This window comes from Condylura cristata, unplaced genomic scaffold (genome assembly GCF_000260355.1).
Source record: "Condylura cristata isolate star-nosed mole 26May11 unplaced genomic scaffold, ConCri1.0 scaffold00027, whole genome shotgun sequence".
Classification (NCBI taxonomy): Eukaryota; Metazoa; Chordata; class Mammalia; order Eulipotyphla; family Talpidae; genus Condylura; species Condylura cristata.
In genome coordinates, this window is record NW_004567128.1 from 27,616,965 (window position 1) to 27,639,199 (window position 22,235).

A 22,235-nucleotide genomic window follows, 5' to 3' on the forward strand; every position below is an offset into this window, starting at 1 on the left:
TTTTTTAATCTAAGTTTATACCCTTGAGAGTTTCTCCTCTTTTGCCACCCCTCAGTCCTGGTAACCATTTTACTCTGTTTTTTTGTAAGTGTGACTTTTTTAGTATCTACACTAAAATGATATCATCATAAAAGCAGGTTCTCGAATAACACCTCTTTCTATACCATTGAAATTATAAGGGTGAGAAAAAACAAATCCAGGCGGTGGTGAAACATTATTCAAGGGCCTGCTTTCATTATGGGCAGTTTCACTTAAAGTCCACATTTCCAGAAATCTATGAACAATCCAAGCAAGCACTTACTATATTTGTCTGTGATTGATCTCACTTAGCACAATCTCCAAAAGGTCCAATTATGCCATTGCAAATGGCAGGCTTTCCTCCTTTCTCACGGGTGAATAATATTTCATTGTCTTTATGCCTCTCCCATAACACCACGGTACCCTTTTTATACTCACCGCATGACCTTCACCCCATTCCGGAGAACTTCCATGTCCACAGAGAATCCACCATTGGCATGAGCCACAAGGTTGAGGTCAGAGAACTCAGCCTGGGAAGGACAAAAAAAATAGGTGATTCATTCACATCACATAAAAATGATCACTCATCTTGCAGTGTGGACAGTTGACCCCCCAAGCCTACTTGCCCCAACTAACCTGTTCTACTTTAATGTCGATTTCTCCATGGATCTTTTTCCCTTTGAAGTACTTCGCCCTGGAGAAGAAAAGCAGAGCAAATCCATCAGTCTCCTGTCTCAGGAAAACAAAATCCAGGCCACTTCTTTGACCCCTTTGCCCCTTGAGAGCCATGTAGAAAAACCATAAAGTGCTTATAATTGTTGAAACACTTTGAAAAACTCAATAGTATTTGAGAACAATCAAGGCTCTTTAATCCTCTTGGGGGTGTATGCCTGTCAAAGGCCGTGGCAAGCTGTGAAATAAATCCTTAAACCCTAGAGAGCAGGCATTTCCCAATGTATAGACTTACATAGTACCCTGCTACTGTAAATGTTTTTGAAAAACTTTGCAAAATGAGGAGTGCTCTGTAAACTGCAACATACTTCCACACTGCATGGAGGTTTGTAAATGGCAAAGAACCTCAGAGAATCTGTGTGTGCTGGGTCTGGCTCCCTGCCCCCCATCTGTGCTGCCTGTAGAGCCTCCACTCTGGCCCTTTCCGAGGAAGAGCACATGCGCCCCTCGTGGTTGTGTGCCGTGAAGGACACAGCAGTCGTGGGTGGGCAGCTGTATCAGAAAAGGGCGAGCAGATTGATGGGTGCAGGCCGGCTGTGATTCTGAAGAAGGCTGAGCTAGTGATGATGGGGGTGGGGAGGAAAGCGTTTGAGGAGGACAGGGAGCTGGGGGAGGGAAGAGAGGTCTCAGCAGCAGCAGAAGTAGGTAGGCTGGTAGGTAGGGGCATCACAAATGCTCTGCCAAAGTCCCTGAGCCCGTCCCAGCTGGGCTCGGTTTCCAGTGGCCTCAACCCCCAGGCCCAGATTCCTACCTGACAGACACCTACACACCTGACAGACACCTCCACACACACACACGGGAGTTCACCCTCAAACAGGTTTCTCATGAGGGGAAGAGCCACTTCTGGGGCCACCTACATGCACACAATCAGGGTCTCTGCCACATACACCACAAATAGGCCCTAAGTGACTTCACAGACATGCCCAGAAGGGCTCTTTTCCTCTCTGTCTCCTATTCTCCTTCCTTCTCTCTCAACCTCTCTCTCTCCTCTACACACACACACACACATACACACACACACACCATCACTAACACTCTCCGCACAAGTGCTGGAGAGAATCTGTCTCATACCCACACATTTTCACTCATAAAACGATGAGTGTAGAGTATATCACTATTCTACAAGCCTTGGGCCCCTGAATGTAGTGCATACTGTGGAGCTGTACCCAGATGCCCCTTGAAGGCCAAGGCGCCGTGACTATCAGCTGCCAACAAGTCACAGCTGCGTCCTACTGGGAAGTGTCTTCTGTCACGGGAATTGCCTTGGCCAAGGTTAAATCTACTTCAAGCAGCCCATGATCTATATTTGTTCTATGTGTGGGTACAAAAGTCAGCCTCTTTGCCTCAGTATGGGCTGACTCTGAAGGACCTCCCCAGCCCCAGAGCTCCCCCTAGGATCAGCTGAGGCCTTTGACGCAAGCACTTTGTGGCCCAGCTTCTCCCTCTGCCTGACCCTGCCCTCCTTGCAGGTGTGTAACCCAAACGCACTTCCTGATAAGCCTCCGGCAGGCATGCAAATCTCTGCCTCAAATCTGTTTCCAGACAATAGTGGGCTAGAGAAGTCAGAGTACAAAGAAGATTGTAATGCAGTTCTGGAGCTGGGTCACCCAGCAACCAGCAGGAAAGGAGGAGACATCACTGGTGGGAGGGGGGCGCAGTAGGGAGACTAGGACACACTGTAGCAGCACAAAGCGCTCTGTAGCAGGTGCAAGCGAGATACCGCTTAGGCCTTGTGAGCTGGCTCATCCTGTGGTCCTGGACGTGTCGGTAGTGGGAAAAAATGCAGTGTGGAGCTTATTGTCTGGAGTGGGAGAATTATGGTGCCAGCCCCTAGGGTTTGGGAGCAGCAGTGACTTACTGATGGTGGACTCTAGTGACATACTGGTGGAAGGAGCTGCACCAGCTGGTGACATATCCCTGGTATTTGAGAGCTGTGAGGGAAAGGGTAACCACACGTAATTGGCTATTCACTAAGTACCACTGACTAACAAGACCTGACATCCTCAATGGATAACCACCAATCCAAGGCAAAATGCAAAAGGCAGAAGACTTCCCTGGCTCTTTTTTGGAAAACTCTGTCCTGCAACCAGAGGGCAGACAGAGGAGAGGGCTGGGCTTAGGGCTTAATTACAAGCATAGCCAAGCAGCTGAGAAGGCTGAATTCCCAGCTCAGTAATTTCCTATGCTAGTCTCAAGACTCTAATAAGACAAGCACGTGACCCTGAGATTTGGGATAGGAATATCTGGGGAGGTACTTGTAATACCTTGAACTTACAGATTCCCTTGAATCCACTAGGCTTGCAAAAGTAGCCCACCCCTCCTTGCTAGAATACAGACTGCTCTGCTTGAGGATAATGCAGAGCCCTCACACAAAGCAGGTGACTTCCAAGACAATGCTTGCCCCTTTCAGAACCTAGCCCCTCTCCCCTCTCAGCAACCAGATCAATAACCAGAGTCAAATCCTAGCACAACCTGACCGAGTGAGGTGTCCTAAGCTTGCCTAAGGAAGGAGAGGAATGTCATGCAGAGGCAGCTGAATTATCTGGCTAATACATAGGGCCAGGAGCTAGGAAATTCCTCAGGACACGGGATCCTGAAGACAGTGGGCCGAGGGGGTAGGATATGAAGTTGGAACACTCTTGTAGGGAACTTAAAACTCTGGCAAGGATCCCAGATGATGTTGCTGATACACTTCTAGGATGATTATGGAAGCTTGGGGAAAACAGTGGTCCGCCATAAGTAAAGCAGCAAGGCCAGGACTCCTGTGGCCGACTGTGGAGCGAACACATTACAGTAGATACTCTACTTACTGGAAACCCACCAGATGACTATGTTCTGTGGAAGGGCCCAAAGCATATACGCAACTTACAAAATCAATAAGGACTATGCACCAGCCATGTTGAGAAGTACAGCAGACGTCAGGTAAAGCACGAGACCCTGGCTTGGGTCCCACTCATAGTGGGTCTACAGATTCACCCATGGCCACTCCCCCAGATCACAAATGCATAATTGGAACAGACAGATCTGTAGCTGTCAGAACCCGTCCATGGGTTTCTTGGCCTGTGGGGTAAGAAATATTGTCCAAATAGATGCTTCTGAAACCACACCTCTTTCCCTGACCAATATAGTGCTGTATCTGTCCTATGAGTGATGGTGGAAATTAGTGCTACTCTGAAAGATTTCAAGGATAGAGGGGCCCCTTCTTTTTTTAAACAAAATATTTATTTATGCATACAGAACTGGGGTACAGGCCAGAGGTATAGGGGCAGTGAAAGGATTCACCAGAGTCAGAGTGGGGAGCAGGACAGGCCGATTGATGAAGTGCACTGCTGAGGGGAGCAGCGGGCGGGTCAGGAGAGGTCTGCCGCGCCATGCAGGTTACCTCCCTGGCCGGGGATAGAACTCATGGTACTCAGGGTGAAGCAGCCTCTGCTAGGTTCTCAATGCTGTGCTTTAACCCATTATGCCACCAGGGAGGACTCCAGGGGCCCTTTCTTATCTGTACGGAATTAACTAGCTCAGCCCCTGAAGAGGCTGGATGAATACTGGAGAATGTAGACTACTGCGAGCTCAACTGACTGTAGCTGGCACGGGACAAGTGGCGTTATTTATTGAAAGACCTCAGATATGGCAGGTGGCTGATGTGAATGAGTTCTTTTTGGTTCTGCTCAGAAACAGTTCGCCCTCGTTGTACTGATAATATTCGTTGGTGGTTTTCTCTTTACCCTATGTCATAATACAGCCCAAATGGGGCTGGCCCATCTGCATGCTCCATGGACTCTTACACTGGCCCATTATATCAATAACATCATGCTGACTGGGCAAGATGAGCAAGAGGTGGCAAACACACTGCTTTCATAAGACATGTATATTCCACAGGGTGGAAGAGAAACTCTGTGAAGTCTCATGAGCTTGCCACATTACTCGAATTTTTAGGGATCTGTCCAGGGAATATCCAGGCAAATCCAGGACAGCTGGTCCAAAGAATGAAGCAAAACATTGTATCTTGTGCCACCCACCATGAAGAAAGAAACACCACACCTGGCAGGTCTCCTTGATTCTGGAAGCAGCATACTCTATACCTGGAGAATAGTGCTGTGGTTTGTATTTCCGGTGACACAGAGGCTGCCATCCCTGAGCAGGAGACGGAGCAGAAAGGGGCACCACAGCACATTTGGGTTGTGGTATAAGCAGTCCTGCCACATGGCACAGAGCCTATGATCCAGGGGAGTCAGTAGTGGAAAAAGACGTAGTGTGGAACTCAGGAAGCCCAAGTGAGGTCCCTATCCTCACCCTCAGTTCTGGAACAAGAGCATGCCATCTGCAGCAGAGAACAATATGCCTTTGAAGAAACAAACTCTGGTATGGTCCTACACTCCGATTTACACTGTTTAACCACGAGGTGCCAAGTGCCCATGCATCCAGAAGAGTCTGTTACAAGCTGGGCCCTCCCGGGCCCATCAAGTAAGAGAGTCACAAGGGTCCAGTAGCCAGGATGGAGCCCAGGCAGGACTGAACAAGCTGCCTGAACAGGTAGCCAGGGTGCCTGGTCATTTACACTGTTGCTTTAGTGCCTTCCTTAGTTAGCTAAGTGGAATTCTTAACACCAGTGGATAAAGGGGAAAAAAAAACCTAAGCTTGGTTCACAAATGGCTTGGCTTAGCATGTGGGTGGAAGCCACAAATATAGAGTTGACTACATGAGGGCCATCTTGGAGCAGACTTGCAAGGCAGCAGCAGGGCTCCCGATTGGCAGGGCTTTGGGCTGCGTGCCTAGTGGCCTAAGGGTTAAGTCTTAGTGCTACCTCCATGCAGGTACACCAGAACAGCCTGAGTTTGATCTCTGGCCAGGGAGCTGACCCACATGGCACAGCAGACCAGACCTCTCCTATCTCTCCCGCTGCTCCCCTCAGCAGTGTATTTCAGTCGACCCACCTGTTCTGCTCCCCACTATATCTCTGGTGAATCCTCTCACCCCCTCTGCACCTCTGGCCTGTACCCCACTTCTGTATGCATAAATAAATAAATCTTTAAAAAAAAAAGTGAAAAGTGTTAACCCCCACTGGACAGCATCCACCACAGAAATGGCACTAAGCAACCAGGCAGACAGCAAGAGTCAGCTGGATGATGTCAGCCAACCTTTCGAATTAACCCCACGGTACTAGCATATGGGCACGTGAATGACATGGCAAAAGTAGGAGAGCTTAAGTCTATATATGGCCCTAAGGGTTACTGTTGAATGTCCAGCAATAGAGAGAGCAACACCGAGGTGTCAGTAGTGGGAAGTCAGCAGTCAGTTACTGCCACAGCACCACCCTCAAGAAAACCTAACAGCCACTTTGTGGTAAGCTGACTATATTGGTCTCCTTCCACCCTGAGGAGAGTAATGATTCATTCTGACTGGAATATTCTATATATGGGTTTGCCTTTCATGACTGCAAGGCCTTAGCCAGCATCACTGTCTAAGGGCTCACACAATGTTTAATCCACCAGTATAGGATCCCATATAACATTGCACCAAACCAGAGACTGCTTTACAGTAAAGGAGGTGCAAAAGTGCACCCCTGAAGCTGCTGGGCTGATAGAGTGATGGAACAACCTGTCGCAGTTAAGATCCCAGCTTGGAGAGGGTATGGTGCAAAAATGAGGCATCATCCTCCAAAACACAGTATACACCCTAAATCAATGATTGCTGTTTTTATTGTGTCCCCAAAATGTAAAATACATGGGCCTACACATTCAGAAGTGACCAAACCAGTGATCAATGTTTGTAATGTGTGTTTCCCATTTCCTTAGCACTGTGCAAGGTTAGATGTCCCAGTTCTCCAAGGGGAACCCTGCCACCATGGGACACAGTAAGGATCTCATTAAATCCTGAGTTATGATTGTCACCTGGACACTTGAGGCTTCACATGCCAGTGGACATGAAAAGCCACTGCCTTGGCAGGATTGCATGACCTTGAGCTTCAGAAGGAGGCAGGGCTGCTGCTGTATGGTGGGGGCAGGGAAGAATAGGGTTGGCATCTGTTGATGCTCTTTGCTCATCTCTGATGGTACATGCCACAGGCACAGCCTGAGAAGGCCAAGGGTCTCCTAAGGGCTAAGGGTGAAGGGCTAATGAACGCTAAACTGGAATTACTCTAAACTCATGGATGACGGAATGGGTCATTCACCAGGTAAGCCACTGAGGGTAAACATCTAGAACCTACAGCTGAGGAAAGAGACAATAACTACCAGTTATGGCCTTGGAATCAACCAAGGTTGTGGAAGTTGATGTGCTCTTTCAAGTTACTCCCTGAAAACAACCCCAATTAGAACCCAGGAAATGCTATTCCTAGTGGGGTGAACTTCCGCTAAGAAACAAGTGAATCTGCGCAGTACAAGGGGTCGACTCTGTGCTCCATCAGACCCTTACCACTTCCCTTCGTGCCTTCGCAGCTGCCCCTCAGCTTCTGGGAATATCCACTGCCGAAGTCTCACAGTGCTGTTCCTTACTGGGAATTGCTCTCAGCAGCAGGTGTTTGCCTTCCCTAAGATTATGCCTCCTCCAGGGGGCAGCCCAAGGTTAATGACTAAGCAAGAATACAAAAGCCTGGACACCCCACCTGACTGTGGCAACTCTGAAGGGTCATCTCAGCTCCGGGGGGGCCCCCCAGAAGACCGACCGCAGCACCCTCTGTTGTGGCTGTATCATAGCTCAACCTTTCCTTCTGCCAATTCCTGCTTCCCCCACTCCTCCCCCGCAACAGGTGGTGTTCCCAAGAACTCTCCCCAACAAATCTGCACATAAATCTCAAAGTCTCAGGGTCTGCTTCCAAGGAAGTCTAAGAAAAGAAGCCACAATAAGAAATATATTTTATATAACCCACTACATAGCTATTTACATAATAACCCACCCTACATATGTAATATATATTATATAAGACACATATAACATACAGAAAATATAGGATCCACAAACAATATATAACATGTTATACATCACATGTTATGTGTAGGTACATGTGGAATGCATACAAATATGCATATTTAACTGAAATGAAAGTTTCTGTTTTTACTCTTATTATGTGCAATAGAATATTTCCTACTCTATTTTATTCTATTTCATGAAGAAAACCATACACACACACACATATGCCATAGGCTATAAACCCATTATATAACAGATGAACTATACATGATATCATGTACAGTATTGATTATATCCCTCACTGGAGTAACAGTTTTGCTAAATAAACATTCTACTTACTACATGCAATATACCCTGGTATTTTCTATTTTCGTATGTCTTAATTCATGAAAAAATGAAATGCTGGTCACAAGTCAATGCACAACCAACAGCTTGAAAAGCATTGCACTGAATTAAATTAAAGAGGGGAGATGAATCTCAACTCAGCATTTATAACTTTAAGTCATGGAGGACCTGATACCCAGGAAAGAATGAGAGTGCTGAGGTTTGGTGGGGAAGGTGTCAGACCGAACCGAGGTGTGCAATTTATTACAGATTTTTGTACAACTCCTTTATTCCAGGATGAAATCCCTAAAGTCTGCATGTCTTTAGAAGTCTGCACATTGGTGATGCAGAGGTCTCTGTTCCCCGACGCTGAGCCTAGTGGACATAGGCACTCTCCCTTCATCCCTCACACCCCACCTATAGTAGACACTAAGTAGATGTTTGTGACATTGACCAGAAGAAAACTCTGGAGTGGTGGCTGGGATAAAGGGGGGGGGCTTGTGAAACACAGAAGGGGAGGGAGAAATCTTTCACTGAATCAGCAGGTGTTCATTACTTGCTTGCCGAACATATGAGGAGACAAAAAAAGAAAGCTCTGTGCTGTGATCATGGAAAGGTAGAAGCCTTGTTGGTATGCAGTAGATAACGAATACACTTAGTGGAATGACGGGAAAAGCAGCAAATAACCTACCTGAAGGATCCGAGTAGAGAAGGGACGTCTAAAGGAAGGTGCAATGTACAGCCTGGGCCTCATTAAGATTTGTTGACTTCAATGGAGTAAATGCAGCCAGGAAGAAAACTCCTGAGCGAGCGGGTCTCGTAAAGGAATTCTAGTATGTGTTCAATAATGCTTTATGCATTGATGAAGAATAAAAGGATGTGCTTGTTTGAACATAATACACTAAGGATTCATAAGTGCTTTTTGGATTGAGGAAAAAAGGGTAGTTGAGAAGTTGGCTAATAAATAGGGGCAGAAGACTTGGCCAAAACACAGTAGGTACACATTCTGAGCTCCCAGGACTGTGCAGTGTGAAAGGCAGGAAGGAGATTGTTCAAGGGGGAGTCAGGCTACAAGAGGGAAAGGAGAAGAGACACCTGATGTGGGATTCTTGGTAGCATGCAGTAAGTGTTCCTTAAATCATTGCGGACTTGAGTAAATTGTGGAGGAAAAGGTATAGAGAAAGAGAATCCAGTTGGGATTTGGGATTATGAGGAAGGGAAGCTAAAGGAACTGAAGAACTGAAGTAGGGGAACTAGAACAGTGCTTAACAAATGCTGACACATAGAAAGTATGCGATGACTATGCGTACAATGAATACACAGCTCCATAGGAGAGAAAGGCTGCTGGGCTAGGGCTTCTGAGTGAAGGGGTGAGCTAAACCGTAAAGAACTGGTACTCAATAAATTCAGGTTGAAGCAGGCCCCTGGCGAGAGCTTCTGAGGCAGATGACACACGATGAACTCAAACTGGGAAGAAGGAATTTGAGAATGGCTATTGTATAGTAGGTGCTCAATAACTGTTTATTGGTTTAAATAGAAGAAAGGCTTTTTGGGGTATCGACTTAAGACTGGGAAAGGAAATTTTAGGGACACTAAAGGGAGTGGAAAAGAAGGAGCCCTTATAAGTTGGGCTCTGGATTTACCATAGGAAAAGACTCTGGGGAGAGAAAGGTCTTATGGTTGATGCAGGTGCTATGGTTGATGAAGGCTAGTACCTACATACAACAGGTGCTGCACACATGCTCACTGGATCCACTGGAATAAAAGAATACTGCAGTGTGTGTGTGTGTGTGTGTGTGTGTGTGTGTGTGTGTGAATATAGAACACACAGAAGGTATTCCATAAAAGCTCACAGGAGTCACTGAAGAAAAAGGTCTTTGGGGGATTGATTCCAATTGAGCACCTGGCTGATAATGACTAAACATTCATTAGATTCAGTAGAGGAGGAGGGGGTCGGGGTGGGGGCAATGGGTGGGCTGCAACCACTGGATCCACTGGAAGAAAAGTCTTTGGGGGAAGAGGAATAGTAACACCAAAGCTTGATCTTGGTAATTTGTGATTCTCTATCCAGGGGAGGAAAGACTTGTGGAGAAGGCACAGAACCAGACACACAACAGGTGCTTTACAAATGCTTCTAAGGAGTAATTAAAAAGAAAAGGTTTTCTGGCAAGAGAGAGTGACATGATGTACACAACACGTGCTAGGTATCTGGCCACTGCATTAATTGCACGTAAAGGCCTTTATGGAGAAAGCCTAAGGTTGTGTCATGCAGAAGGTGCTCAATTCATGCAGATTGAAGATGAAAGAGCACTGGGAAGGGGTTAAAGGAATGGGGTAAAAGCAGGCACTCCATAAATGCTTGCTGAATACATTGAACGAAAGAGCCTTTAGAGAAGGTTTACACAGCAGGCAGTTGATTAATGCTGGATGGAACAGTTTTTGAAGAAGTAGCTTGAGAATGGAGGATAAAGGAGACATTCAATAAATGCTTTCCAGATCCAGATCCACTGTGGGAAAAGGATTTGGGGGAGTGAGTCTGAAGATGAGTCACACACCAAAGGTTCAAATATGCTCATGGAACTCATTTGCAGAAAATGATATATTTGAGAAAAGGGTTTGAGGATGGGGCATACATCAGTCCCTTCATGTGTCCTAGCTCCTCTGGAGAAATAGGTCTTTGGGGAGGGGACACATAGAAGGTATTAGATCAATGTTTACTGAATAGTTTAAAATGTCTTTCCAGAGAGGGTTGGGGGGGGGCATACAGCACACTCTGGATACATGCTCACAATATCTATTCGGGAGAAGGCCTTCGGGCAAGGGTTAAGGAGAACAAGAGACACATTAAGCTCTTAATGAATGTTCACAAAATCCATGGACGCCAAAGGCCTTGGGGGAGGCTCTCTGATGAGACACACTGCAGGTACTTGATAAATGCTTACAAGATCCATTAGAGGACAAGGTCTTTGGGGCAAGGGCTTGGGGGGGGGGGTGGAAGGGAGGCAGGGCACATCAGGCTCTCAAGTGCTAACAGATATTGAAGCCAAAGCTTTTGGGAAGGAGGTAAACAGCAAGCGCCCGATAACTGCTCCCAGAGAAAGCGGGGTTGAGGGGTGGAAGGGGGGCAAGGGCGGAGCACACAGAAAGCACCCAGGAAAATAATTTAAAGGTAAAGGGTATAGGGGCAGGGGGGCCAGATGCCGGGAGCACAGAGAGACGTCCATGGCGGTGGCTTACCAGTCAGTGTGGGGCTCGTCGATTACCAGCAGCACCCTGGCGGCGGCGCCCCCGCGGCCTGCGCCCCCAGAGCCACCGCCCACCTGCTCGCTGAAGGTGGCGGCTGCAGCTGCTGTGGTCTGCTTAACCGCGTTGGACAGCGAAGAGAAGAAGCCTCCACCCCCCGAGGACCCGGGGCTTGGGGCAGCTGGAGAGGCCACAGGGGCGGCCGCGGAGGCCCTCTCGGCAGAGGCGGTCGCAGGACTGGGTGTGGCTCCGGGGCTGGGGGCAGCAGGAGGCGGCGGGGGCGGCTGCGGGCGCTGCAGGTCTGTCATATACCCATTTGGCAGATTGGCCATGAAGTTGCTGTCCGACAGGCGGCGCCGCAGGTAGTTCATGGCTGCGGCGCGGGGTAGGGGGTCCTAGGAGCAGTCAGGTCAAGAGCCGCGGGAGCGGACCGCGCGGGACCCGGGAGCACAGCTGCACTCTCAGGCACGACGCGACTCTTCGGCTGCCCGCTGCAGACTGAGGCAGCGCTGAGTCGCCGCCGCCGCAGCGCGGATGGTCGCGCCCGTGCCCCCCTATCTGGCGCTTGGCGTGGTGCAGTCCGGCTGGGCCGGCGGCGGCGCGGACGCGACCAAGGCGACCTGGAAGGGGAGTTTGCGGAGGAACGGCCAGTGACGTCAGCGCGCCTTCAGTGCTGGGGCGGCGGTGGCGCGCGTCGGCAGGCGGGGGCGAAGGCACTGTCCGCGGTGCTGAAGGCGGCAGTGCGCACGCGCCACGCCGCATCTTGTTTCCCTCTCCCCCACACTCCCCCGGATTGGGGATGCGCAATTTGGGGAATGGGGGCGGGGTGGGTGCTTGTCCAGAGCGTCTGGATGGGTGGTCAGGCAAGCCCTCACCCTGCTTCATCCTGGTCTTCACACTCGTACTCATTCAGAGTCCTCGGTAGATATTCAGATTCCTGTGTTGGTATTCACAGCAGAAGGCATGGGGGGTGGGTGGGAATTGGGCACACCCGGTGACACAGAATTAGAGAAATAACCCCATCACAGCGAGGGTTGGGGGGTAGGTCACACTCAGTACCCCGCGGGGTAATCAGTCTCCCGCGGGGAAATAAATCAGTCTCTCACGTCCACACAGGCTGGGTGGAGAGAAAGTTGCGGAGGCGGCGAAAACAGCATAAGACAGGCAGAGGTGAACACTTGGGCAGAGTACACACCCTTGCTCTCGTAGCTGGTGGACTGGAGGCACACAGGGAATTACACAAAAGTGGGGACACACAAGTAAGGAAACAGAGGCATGTACAGAGAACATACAAGAATCCAGGCATCTAGACACACATAAGCCCAGGTAACACACATGAGCATGCATGCATGTACACAGTATAGGCCTGCTTATGCACACAGCTACACGAACACACATGAACCAAGGAAAACTCACACAGACGTGTACACCCCAACAGAACACATACCCACTGACAATCATGGGCAAACCTAGGGTGCTACACAGACACATTTCCTAAAGCTCTAGCCTTGCTGTGTGCCCATCTCCCGTCCCCTCCCCACCATGTGATCCATATGCCCTATCCCTTTACCTGGACAGCCAAAACTCCCGACAACCACCTGGCATTTATCAGTGCTCAAATTTGTCTCCTCCTTCACCCAAGAACTTTTCAGAGGGACAACTGTCCAAGGGTATGCACGCAGCAGGTGCCAAACATTTGCTACATGTGTGAGTGACTTTTACAGTCCAGGCAGCGTGGTCTGTGAAGCCATCCTCTCATCCACTATAAGATTCTGACCCCAATTAAAGCACTTACTTCTTTAAAAGCAATCATTTGCTGACAGTACCTAATACTTGACTAAGCTGTTTATAAATATTGTCCCATCAACCTTCATGATAATACTATTGGGCAGGTAATATCATTTTCATTTTACAGATGAGAAAATCTGAGAACTCCAATTTCATTCCCAAAGGGTTATGTTCACTTTGTGATTCATGCTTTTTTTTTTTTTTAAGAATTGCCAGGAGTAGTGCCAGTGTGGCTGAAACAAAGTGAGGATTGTGGCAGATTGGATCAGACATGTTAGCTGGGAATAGACTGAGTAGGGCCTTGTGGGCTGTGGTGAGAGATGATAATGGAGCAAGTGAGGTGGAAGAAGATAAAGCAAGAAGCAGGCAGATTTGGAATCTCATCTACCTGCAGGATTTTCAGATAAACTATCAATTATTTATTCATTCTTCATTCATTAAGCAATTGACCTGTTTAAACAAGGCAAAAATAGTGTGGGGTCTGAAGTCAGAGTGCCTGAGTTCAGATTCAGGCTCCATCATGGCACTGGGGAAGTAACTCAACCTCTCTGAGCCTTGGCTTACTTCATCCATAGAAATGATCACCTGATCCACCCCTACAGAGGTGAAGGGGAGTCACCCCCTGTCTTTGAATGTACTGGAGTTTCTGAAGAATTCTTTTCCTCTCTTCTAAGGATGATCTTTGCCCAAAGTCTGCAGGAAATCCTCTCTCCTAGGACTCAGATTTCACTCCCTCTCCCCCTAGGTTCCCACAGTTCCTAAGACAAATATTTTCAAGACATCCTCTATGCCTTCCTCTGCCACAGTGAGCTTCAGTCCCACCTCCAGGCCTTTGCCTTGGCTACTCCTTACCCCTCTCTCCTGGATGTCCTCTCTGGCATTCCATGTCCTAATATTCCTCACAAAACCAGTATTTGACAACATTTCAAACTACGTACTCTCTAGTTTTTTGCTCAGTAACTGAAGCAAACAAGCTGTGCTGGATCCATGGTGCCCTCTCTGGGGGACAGGAGCAGCTGCAAGTACAGACTTCTGGCTGCTCTAGGCACCAGAAGTTGGGTTCCTCAGGAATCTACCAGACTATCTCTTCCCAAGGGCTCTGTTCCCAGGTTCCTAGTATTGGTAGTTCCAAGTGTCACTCCCTTTCTCCAGGTGACTCGATTTCCAGACATTTTTTTGTGGACTGCTTTGCAGAAGAGTGAGAATTCCCCCCAGGAGTGTCTAAACTCCTCACTTTTTCACTGGAAAAAGATAAGCCTTCCCAGTACTGTCCCCATCTTCCCCAGCAGGAATGAGTGTATAGAAAGGACACCAAGAATGACTTTGTTGTGCATTGGTGAGCCACAACTCTGAAACACATCCTCCTACATGCTCCTATCAGCATTGTCCCCACATTCATAACAAACACACCCATAATACTCTTGCCACTTTAATATGCATGTGCCTAACACATAGCTATGGTGCACACAATTATAACTTCAGGTATGCTCTACATACTCAGCACACCTTTAGTTCTTGCACAGACTCATTGGTCTGCACTCCACACATACATAGATAGCTAGCTCATAATGCACACCACAACCAAACTTCCACATTTTTGTTAAAACGTACCTCTCATACCCAGTAGTAGCAACCAGAACCCCTCATTTTGACTCATGCCTCCCAAGATGACCTAATATTCTCCGGCTTTATCTTATCAACTAACCCATTTTACATCAGGGGAGTTGGCCCAGAGAAGAGTACCCTGATCGTCTGAGTGCCACAAATCTTCCACGCACAAAAGCAGAAGTCCTAAACCTTGCTCTTGAAGTGCTTCAGAAATGTCTAACCCACTGTCTTTCTGTGCCTGTTATCCTTTGTGAAGTGAGGATAATGACAGAACTTGTGTAGGTTCATTGTAGATGAAAATAATTTATGCTATGGAAAGTCTTAAAATACTACAAGGCACACGGGCAAGTACTTTCTCAGACTTAACATTAGCATAATCATGATTTTTATTATTTGTTCAGCACACAAGGCCCAGTTTTCAGTAAGTACTAATTGGCGCTAAATAAATGAGCATATACTAAGAGCATTAGTGTCTGGGTTTGTTCCTTTGGCTGTGTGTTGACTCTTTTCTGTTCCCTGTGATGTCCAGCACTATTGTTAGTATGCAGTAGGCGTTGATAAGTGTCAAATAAACATTCAAGTGAAAGGATCACCCATTCTGAGTCTGTTCTCTTGCTCAGATGTCCTCTGCTTTTACCGGTCCTCCTCCACCCCATGCCCAGACTTAGCTGTAGTATCCAGTAGATGCTAATTAGTGTTGAATGAACAAATGCTAAAGGAACCTGTGTCTGGTTTGGTCTCAGGGCTCCTCCATGCAAGTGCTGACTTTAGCTTCTCTCAACGCCCACTCCACCACAGAGCACCTCATAGGCACTTCTTCGGTCTGCCCCCCCTTTCCCCCCCCACCCCCGGAGCTATTTGTCGCCACTAATTGCAGCATTGGAATTGGGCTGTTGGGAGTGGGTGGGTGCAGGTGCTCTCACAGCGGGATGCCAACTTCAGCCACGCCTCTGCTGCCATTCAGGCGGATTGACAAGAGCAGCCAAGAAGCTCCTGTGGGTGGGAACCTAGGGAGCTCTAGGAGGCGGGGAGACAAATAAGTAAGCCAATCAGGAAACCCATAAGGCAGCTCTGCAGAGGGACGTGTGGGTGGCCCCAGGGCATTATGGGTGGGGAGGGGGTGCAGACTTTGGGGATAAGGCAGCAGAGAAAGGATGCTGGAGCTGGATACTCGCCTCCAAATTGTGGCCACATTAAAAAAATAAAGGGTTTTCCCAACAGTCCACTGTGACCTTAACTCATGCTGTGCTCTTTGCTCTAGAAGATGCTATTGCCCCACTCCTGGGGGAAAAGGCTGGTTTATTGAGATCTAGGAGGTCAGGGAGTCAGAGTGGAAGAGAGGAGTGTCAGGGGTTCGTATCTTCGGGGTCTCTGCAGATAGGCACATGTAGACATGGTCGCTTCTCCTCCACCATCACCTTCTGCCCCTGCAGCTCCTCACACATTGTTAATGGTTTCCCCCAGAAGGTTACATTCTTCTCATCCTGACCTTCCACGGTAGTTAAGGTGAGCCTAGGATGTTGGGAAGGACGGAAGGGAGAAGCTCAGAAAGGCAAGAATACATTTATCAAACTGCCCAAGCCTATTTGCTTTAGCTGTGAGATACTGGGTAATTTCTGTATTTTCACTGGCCTGTTCCCCTCATCTGAGAAGTGGCAATAATACCTACCTCCCTAGGCTGAGTGAGGACAAATGAGTTCATTCTGGTAACGTGCTCCAACTGGTGGCTGATACACAGCGAGTGCTGGTAATAGCTATTTGACACAAGTTGCCTTCTACCCCCAAAACTCTTTACATCGCTCCCTTTTTTCACTGGAAAAAAAACCAAGGGCCTTGCCATGGCATATAAGGCCGTGAGCCCAAATTTCTGTCCCAAGCCAATCCCTCTTTCCCTTCCACTAAATTCAGGCCTGGTCCTATGTCCAGAAGGCTCTTTGCCTGGGTTATTTCTCCCGCTTAGAAAGCCCTCATTTCACTTCCACCCTGATTCTTTCAATCATTCCCATTCTTCATTCCCTCATCCACTCAACACCCCTAATCTTCTGAATCTACTCTAAACTCCATAGCTGGAGACCACTTCCTAGATGGTAGCCCTTCGAGAATTGGAAATTGTCCGCTTAATCTCATAGTTTGGTGTATATGGAAATAAAGAAGGGATGACTGCTTTAATTCTCTCCAACACATGGGTCGCCCTGGCCGACGGGGGGGCATGTTGGGCAGCTGATCACCTATGTCCTGGATGGAATGCTGTCCCCAAGCTCTTCCTGTCCAGGGAAACTGGGTTAGCCTCCTGCACCCTGGTTGAGGCAGCAGTCAGTCCCCTTTCCATGCACCAACCATTCCTCATATGCCTTCAAGGCCTTGCCCACATAGAACCCCTGGGGGATCCATGGGAACTGTGTCATGTGTCTGCATCTGTTGCCAAAACGGGTTTAGCATGCCAGTGAGAGGGGAAGTGATATGGAATCATCTGTGGAGGCATGAATGACTGAGGGACGGAGAGAGCAGAGCCAGGTGGACACACAAAGGACTGGGTGAACAGGAGAGCAGCCGAGTGAGCAAATGAGTGACTGAGGGGTACAGTGTCTAATTCTCCCTTCAATATCTTCTTTCTCAGGAGCCTCCCTGGTGGCACAGGGGTTAAAAACAAAGCACTATCAAGCTGCTGCCAGCCACTGCAGCTCAACTTTGATCCCCAGCCAGGGAACTGCTCCCCTCAGCAGTGTACTTTAGTCACTCTGCCTGTTCTGCTCCCCACTCTGGCTCTGGTGAATCCCCTCACCTCCCACACCTCTGGCCTGCACCCCAGTTCTTGTGTGCCTAAATAATACATAGATCTCCCAAAAAAACCTTTCTCAGCTTCTTTAATCACTCCCCTCTTCCTGCAGTTGGAGCATTTTTGGCTCAGCAAGGCAGGCACCCTAGGCCTAGTGGTAGAAGCTCTGGCTGGAGACAACTGACTCCCCTGCCTTGACTGCGGACAGCAGTATCATGACCCCCTCCTAGGCACACCGGCCCCTCACTCACGAGTACTTGGGGAGTGGGGCTATGCAGAGGCGTTGACGGCTGCGGACAGGGTTGTGTCCACAAGGGGGCATGCACAATCCCCAGTTACTCCACTCTGACCACGAGCCTTTCCCTGCAAGGAGAAGAGCGGGTTAGAGTCAGCATTAGCAGTCTCAGTGAGGTGGTGAAAGAAAGGCTTCAGGGCATGGGTCCACAGCAGAGAAAGAAAACTGCTGTGTTGGTATGGGCCGGCCCTGGGGCACTCACAGCGGCAGTGCTGGATGTTGTAGCAGTTCCGGATATCCTGCAGCTTCCCAGTACATCGCTGCCCATCAAACTTGCGGCCCTTGCAGCTCCTGGAGCGAGACTGTTGGCCCTGGATTTCCTGACAGCTTATGTGTTTTATGCCCGGGCGGCTACAGATGCTCCACTGTGCCCAAGGCCCCCACTCTCCGTCCACTGCAGAGACAAGGGGAACAGGGGCTCACACTAAAGCAGGGAGCCAAGGAGGGGGCTCAGAGAAATGAATGAGGACTGGGGAAGGAGGTGTGAGTGGGGGGTCAGAGGCAGAACCAAGGCATCAGGGCTAGGAATGGACAAAGCAGAAGCAGGAACAAGGTGCTGGCAGCAGAACTGGACAGTAGAGGAGAGCAGGGCATGGAAACGGCGCATGTGGAGGTGCTGACCAGGGCAGGGCACAGCTGTATTGCAGATGTGAGTCCGGGAGGAAGCACCGACACATAAGGGGCCCCCATGCTGAGGTGCAGGGTGATCACACGCTCGTTTTTCTTGGGTCTGGCCCAAGCCGCAGGTCACAGAGCAGCCACTCCCAGAACCCCAAGGTCCCCAGCCTCCAGCCACTGTTGGGGAGGGAAAGGAATTAAGAGAAAGGTCATCTTGATCCTCACCATTAGCCCAGCCCCTAGACCCTCAAGGCAGACTACTGCCAAATAAAGAGCTCCAGTCACCGGGCAGAGAATGTGTGCCCAGATCAAAAGCTGCATGTCACAGGACTCCCTTCTGTGTACCTGGGCAGGGCGGCAGGCCAGTGCAGCCTCGCTGTTCATAGGCTGACCCTGGGCAGGGCTTCCCAGGAGGCTCTGTGGACGGCTTCGGTGCAGAACAGGTGCGGCTCCGTGTCTCCACAGTCCTCTGGGTTCCACTGTGGCAGGAGCCTGAGCAGGGGCCCCAGGGGCCCCAAACAGCCCAGGCCCCATGTGCTGTGATGGGGCGGGGATATGCCAAGTGTGGTCACATGTGTCAAAGTCCTCCTATCCCGACAGTTCCCAGCTGTGAACCCCCGGCACCACCCTGGGCACCCACATCAGTGCTTTATGGCTGCCCTCACTCACTCGGGCACACCCTCTTGGTGTCACAGGCCTCTGACTCCTGTGCTTCTCCTGGGCAGTGTCCCCCACATTTGGGGGTGGGGTGATCACACACACGACGACGGGTTCGGGTCCCTCTGGAGCAGGTGACAGAACAAGGTGCCCAGGGCCCCCAGTCAGACCAACCACCCATTTCTGTGGGGGAAAAGAGGGATATTGGATGAAGGTGTGGGAGTCAATGGGGTTTCTCTCTCCTCATTTCCATCACATCAATTAATCCTGTCCTCCACCACACCTGGTTCACCATCATCGCTTATCTGGACTTTTGCTTCACCCCTCACACACAATCTGTCATCCTGACAGGAAGAGGGAGCAGTTAGAACGCGAGTCAGATTATATTCCTCCTCTGGCCACTACCTAGTCACCGCAGCACACCAGGTCCAGCCCTCTGATCTCATCTCCCACCACCTTCCTTCAGTCATACCAGCTTCTCCTTTGGCACCTCAAAAACGCCAGGCACATCCCACCCTCTGGGCCTCTGCCCTGATCCCAGCGCTGGGTGGGGAGCAGCCCTTGCCCGCTGTGCTGATCCCCCTCACCGGGACAACATGGCTGGTCCTCGCAGGCCTGAAGCTGCCATTCGAGGGTCCCAGGTGCCACATTTTCTGAGCAGTGCCCACCCCAGCCTATGCAGCGCCGGTGCCGCAGCTGGGAGCCTTCAGTGCAGGTCACTGAGCAGGGGGCCCACGCAGACCACGGTGACCAATGTGGAGACCTGCAGAGAGGAATGCATTGTGGCCCATCCGGTGAGAGCTGGCGAGATGCTGCATGGGATGGCAAGGGTGGGCAGGTGTGCAGGGCTCAGGGTAAGTGAATGTGGAATGGACTGGTGAGACCTTTCTTAGGGGTGTTGGAGGACTAAATGGGAAGAGGGTGGTGCATAGTAAGTGCTAAATAAATGTCGTTTACCTTTACGATGAGGAGCTACCCTTTGAAGGCCCCAGGACATTGCCAGGCACACAAGTGTGAACACTGGGAGTTCAGAACAGCTGTCAGAAATGTACCAGGCCACTGCGGTGCACAGTAGTAGGCAAACAGAAAGTCCTTCATAAATAGAAGTGGGCCTTCCCTGCTGGTGCAAGAGGTTAACGTGCAGCACTGGAAAGCTGGCCTCAGCCGCTTCAGTGCGAGTTGGATCCCCAGCTTGGAAATGATCCACATGGCACAGCAGACCTCTCCTGTCTCGCTTGCTGCTCCCCTCAGCAGTGTACTTCATCGATCTGCCTGTTCTGCTCCCCACTCTGACTCTGGTGAGTCCTCTCACTGACCCTGCACCTCTGACCTGTACCCCAGTTCTGAATCCATAAATAAGGAAATCTTAAAAAAAAAAAAGAAAAGAAATAGAAGCCATCATCCCAATGAGCTCAGCGAGCTCTTCAGAAATACCCCAGATGCCAGATCTACTCGCAGCCTCTACACAGCATAAGGCTTTGGAGGTGAACTGCTGACCCAAGCAGGGCCCTCCCTACAGTGTATCTGGGATACTCAGTAAGCAGTTAGGAAATATACCACGTATAGAGAAGGGGCTCAGTACACGTAAGCTGGCATCATGATGAAGAACCAGAGCTCCCCTTGGAAGTCCTCCGGCTGGCCCCCACCCCAGCGACGCATCTGGTATGTGGAAGTGCCAATGAACATGATGTATCATCAGTATTAGGGGCCTGGAGCTGCCCTCTGAATTCCCCAAATTCTCCCACCCCTCAATAAGTCTGCACACAGTAAGCACACGATAGTGATACCTGAGCTGCACGCATCCACAGTGCTTGATAAACTGCAAGTGCTCTATCTCTGTCCTCAACTTGGCAGGGGGCATTTTGTACAGCGGGGCACATTCGGTAATGTCCACAAGCATTTTTGTTTGTGGCAGCTGGGTTAGGGGAAGGAGGCAGATGCTCCTGGCATCTAATGGGAATCCAGGGATATTACAACACATCTTGCAATGTACAGGTTAGTGTCCTGTCACCCCCCACCCCGCAGCAACATAGAATTTTCTGGCCCCAAATGTCAATAAATTTGAGGCTGAGAAACCCTGAGCTGGAATCATGACCGTGGCCTTGGAGCTACTCTGGGAGGTCACAGAGAAGGAACGAGCCCAGTTCTGCTTGCCTTCCAGTCCCTTTAGTCTGCCCCCAAGCCCAGGCTCCCCCTAACCTGCACGCTTGGCAGAGCTTGCTGCTGGGCTCCTGGAAGGCATAGGCAGTGTTGAGACAGCAGTTTTCAACACTGACGCCATCCCCCAGGGGGTCCTTGCACTTGCCCGAGGATTCCTCATAGCTCCTGAAGCAGAGTACAGGATCCAAACCTGTAACAGGGCAAGGGGGATAAGTGGTTAGGGATGTGGTAGTGATGGGCACCCCTGCGGTCAGCGGGGGCCCCCACTCACTCACCCGTGGCTGGTAATGTGAGCAGCAGCAGGAGCAGCAGCGGCAGCAGAAGCGACCCCTGGACCTCGACCTGTGCTTGGGAGGGCATATTGAGAACTGTTCTCTGTAGCCTCGCCTGGCTTTCTAAGGCTTGACCTGCACCGGAATTAGTGGGAAAGAGGAACCAGCAGGGGGGGGGGTGGCAGGAGGAACTGGGAGGCTGAGGTCAGGCAAGGGGGGAGGGGAGGGCACTGTGCAGGTCTCTTTAGCTCTCACCTCTCCTGTCACCTTTGCTCCTGAGCCGCCTACTTCCCGCTCACTCTTGGTCTGTTTTGTTTGTCACTGTATCCCCAGCACCCTGTACTCTGCTCAGCAACTCTTCAGCACTCAATCAACGCTCCTTGGACAAATCTTACTGAGGGAAAATGGAGCAGAGGCCTTTGGAGCTGGCTGACCTCGAGCAAATCACTTTCACCTCTCTCAGCCTTAGTTTTTCCACCTGTAAAATGCATAATCTCTACCACAGGGATAGGGTACACCTCGTGGGGATTCTGAACAAGGGTGAAGGAAATGTGGCGTGTACCCCCTTGTAGGGTGGAGCAGGCATTGAGGTAATTGCTTCATTTTCTATTCTGACCTAACTGCTGCCCTTCTTTTGCCTGAGTGAAGTTCCCTGCGGTCAGCACATGGAGGGAAAGGCAGCATAGGGAAGTGAGAAAGGGAAGTGACCAGAGTGTGGGGAAGATAGAGCGAATTGGGGTTACCCACTGTCCTGTCCCAGCTGGAGATACATCAGGGCCCTGCTAGAGTGGGTTGAGCAGAATCCACTTGGCGATGTTTCATCAGAGTAACTTGA

At 49.9% G+C, this 22,235-nt stretch overlaps 2 protein-coding genes across 3 annotated transcripts in view; both read right to left on the minus strand.

Annotated features, from left to right (window-relative positions):
- SYN1 (synapsin I) overlaps nucleotides 1-11,735 on the minus strand; it is a 40,811-nt gene extending 29,076 nt beyond the window's left edge. For both annotated transcript variants that reach the window (XM_004689989.2, XM_004689991.2), the window contains exons 1-3: nucleotides 11,221-11,735; nucleotides 655-712; nucleotides 457-548 (exon numbers count right to left, since the gene is read on the minus strand). In XM_004689989.2, the coding sequence (XP_004690046.1) occupies nucleotides 457-548; nucleotides 655-712; nucleotides 11,221-11,597 (527 nt within the window). In that variant the 5' untranslated portion in view covers nucleotides 11,598-11,735. The remainder of the gene's footprint in view (nucleotides 1-456; nucleotides 549-654; nucleotides 713-11,220) is intronic.
- A 3,763-nt stretch (nucleotides 11,736-15,498) lies between these two features.
- Nucleotides 15,499-21,558, minus strand: CFP (complement factor properdin). Its single transcript, XM_004690125.2, has 9 exons — nucleotides 21,404-21,558; nucleotides 21,168-21,318; nucleotides 19,556-19,731; nucleotides 18,981-19,151; nucleotides 18,657-18,848; nucleotides 18,315-18,488; nucleotides 17,896-18,087; nucleotides 17,650-17,761; nucleotides 15,499-16,134 (listed from the first exon to the last, which is right to left on the minus strand). Exons 1-9 carry the CDS (start codon nucleotides 21,486-21,488, stop codon nucleotides 15,969-15,971), a joined length of 1,419 nt encoding a protein of 472 aa, XP_004690182.1. The 5' UTR covers nucleotides 21,489-21,558; the 3' UTR covers nucleotides 15,499-15,968.
- Between the last annotated feature and the right edge of the window lie 677 nt (nucleotides 21,559-22,235).

Bases quoted from the DNA above. Each gene is read 5' to 3' on its own strand.
- CFP (XM_004690125.2), bottom strand. From the start codon at position 21,488: ATGCCCTCCCAAGCACAGGTCGAGGTCCAGGGGTCGCTTCTGCTGCCG. The intron at 21,319-21,403 runs GTGAGTGAGTGG...GCCCTGTTACAG, and splicing joins GCTCACATTACCAGCCACGG to GTTTGGATCCTGTACTCTGC. The intron at 19,152-19,555 runs GTGAGGGGGATC...TTTCCCCCACAG, and splicing joins GGACCAGCCATGTTGTCCCG to AAATGGGTGGTTGGTCTGAC.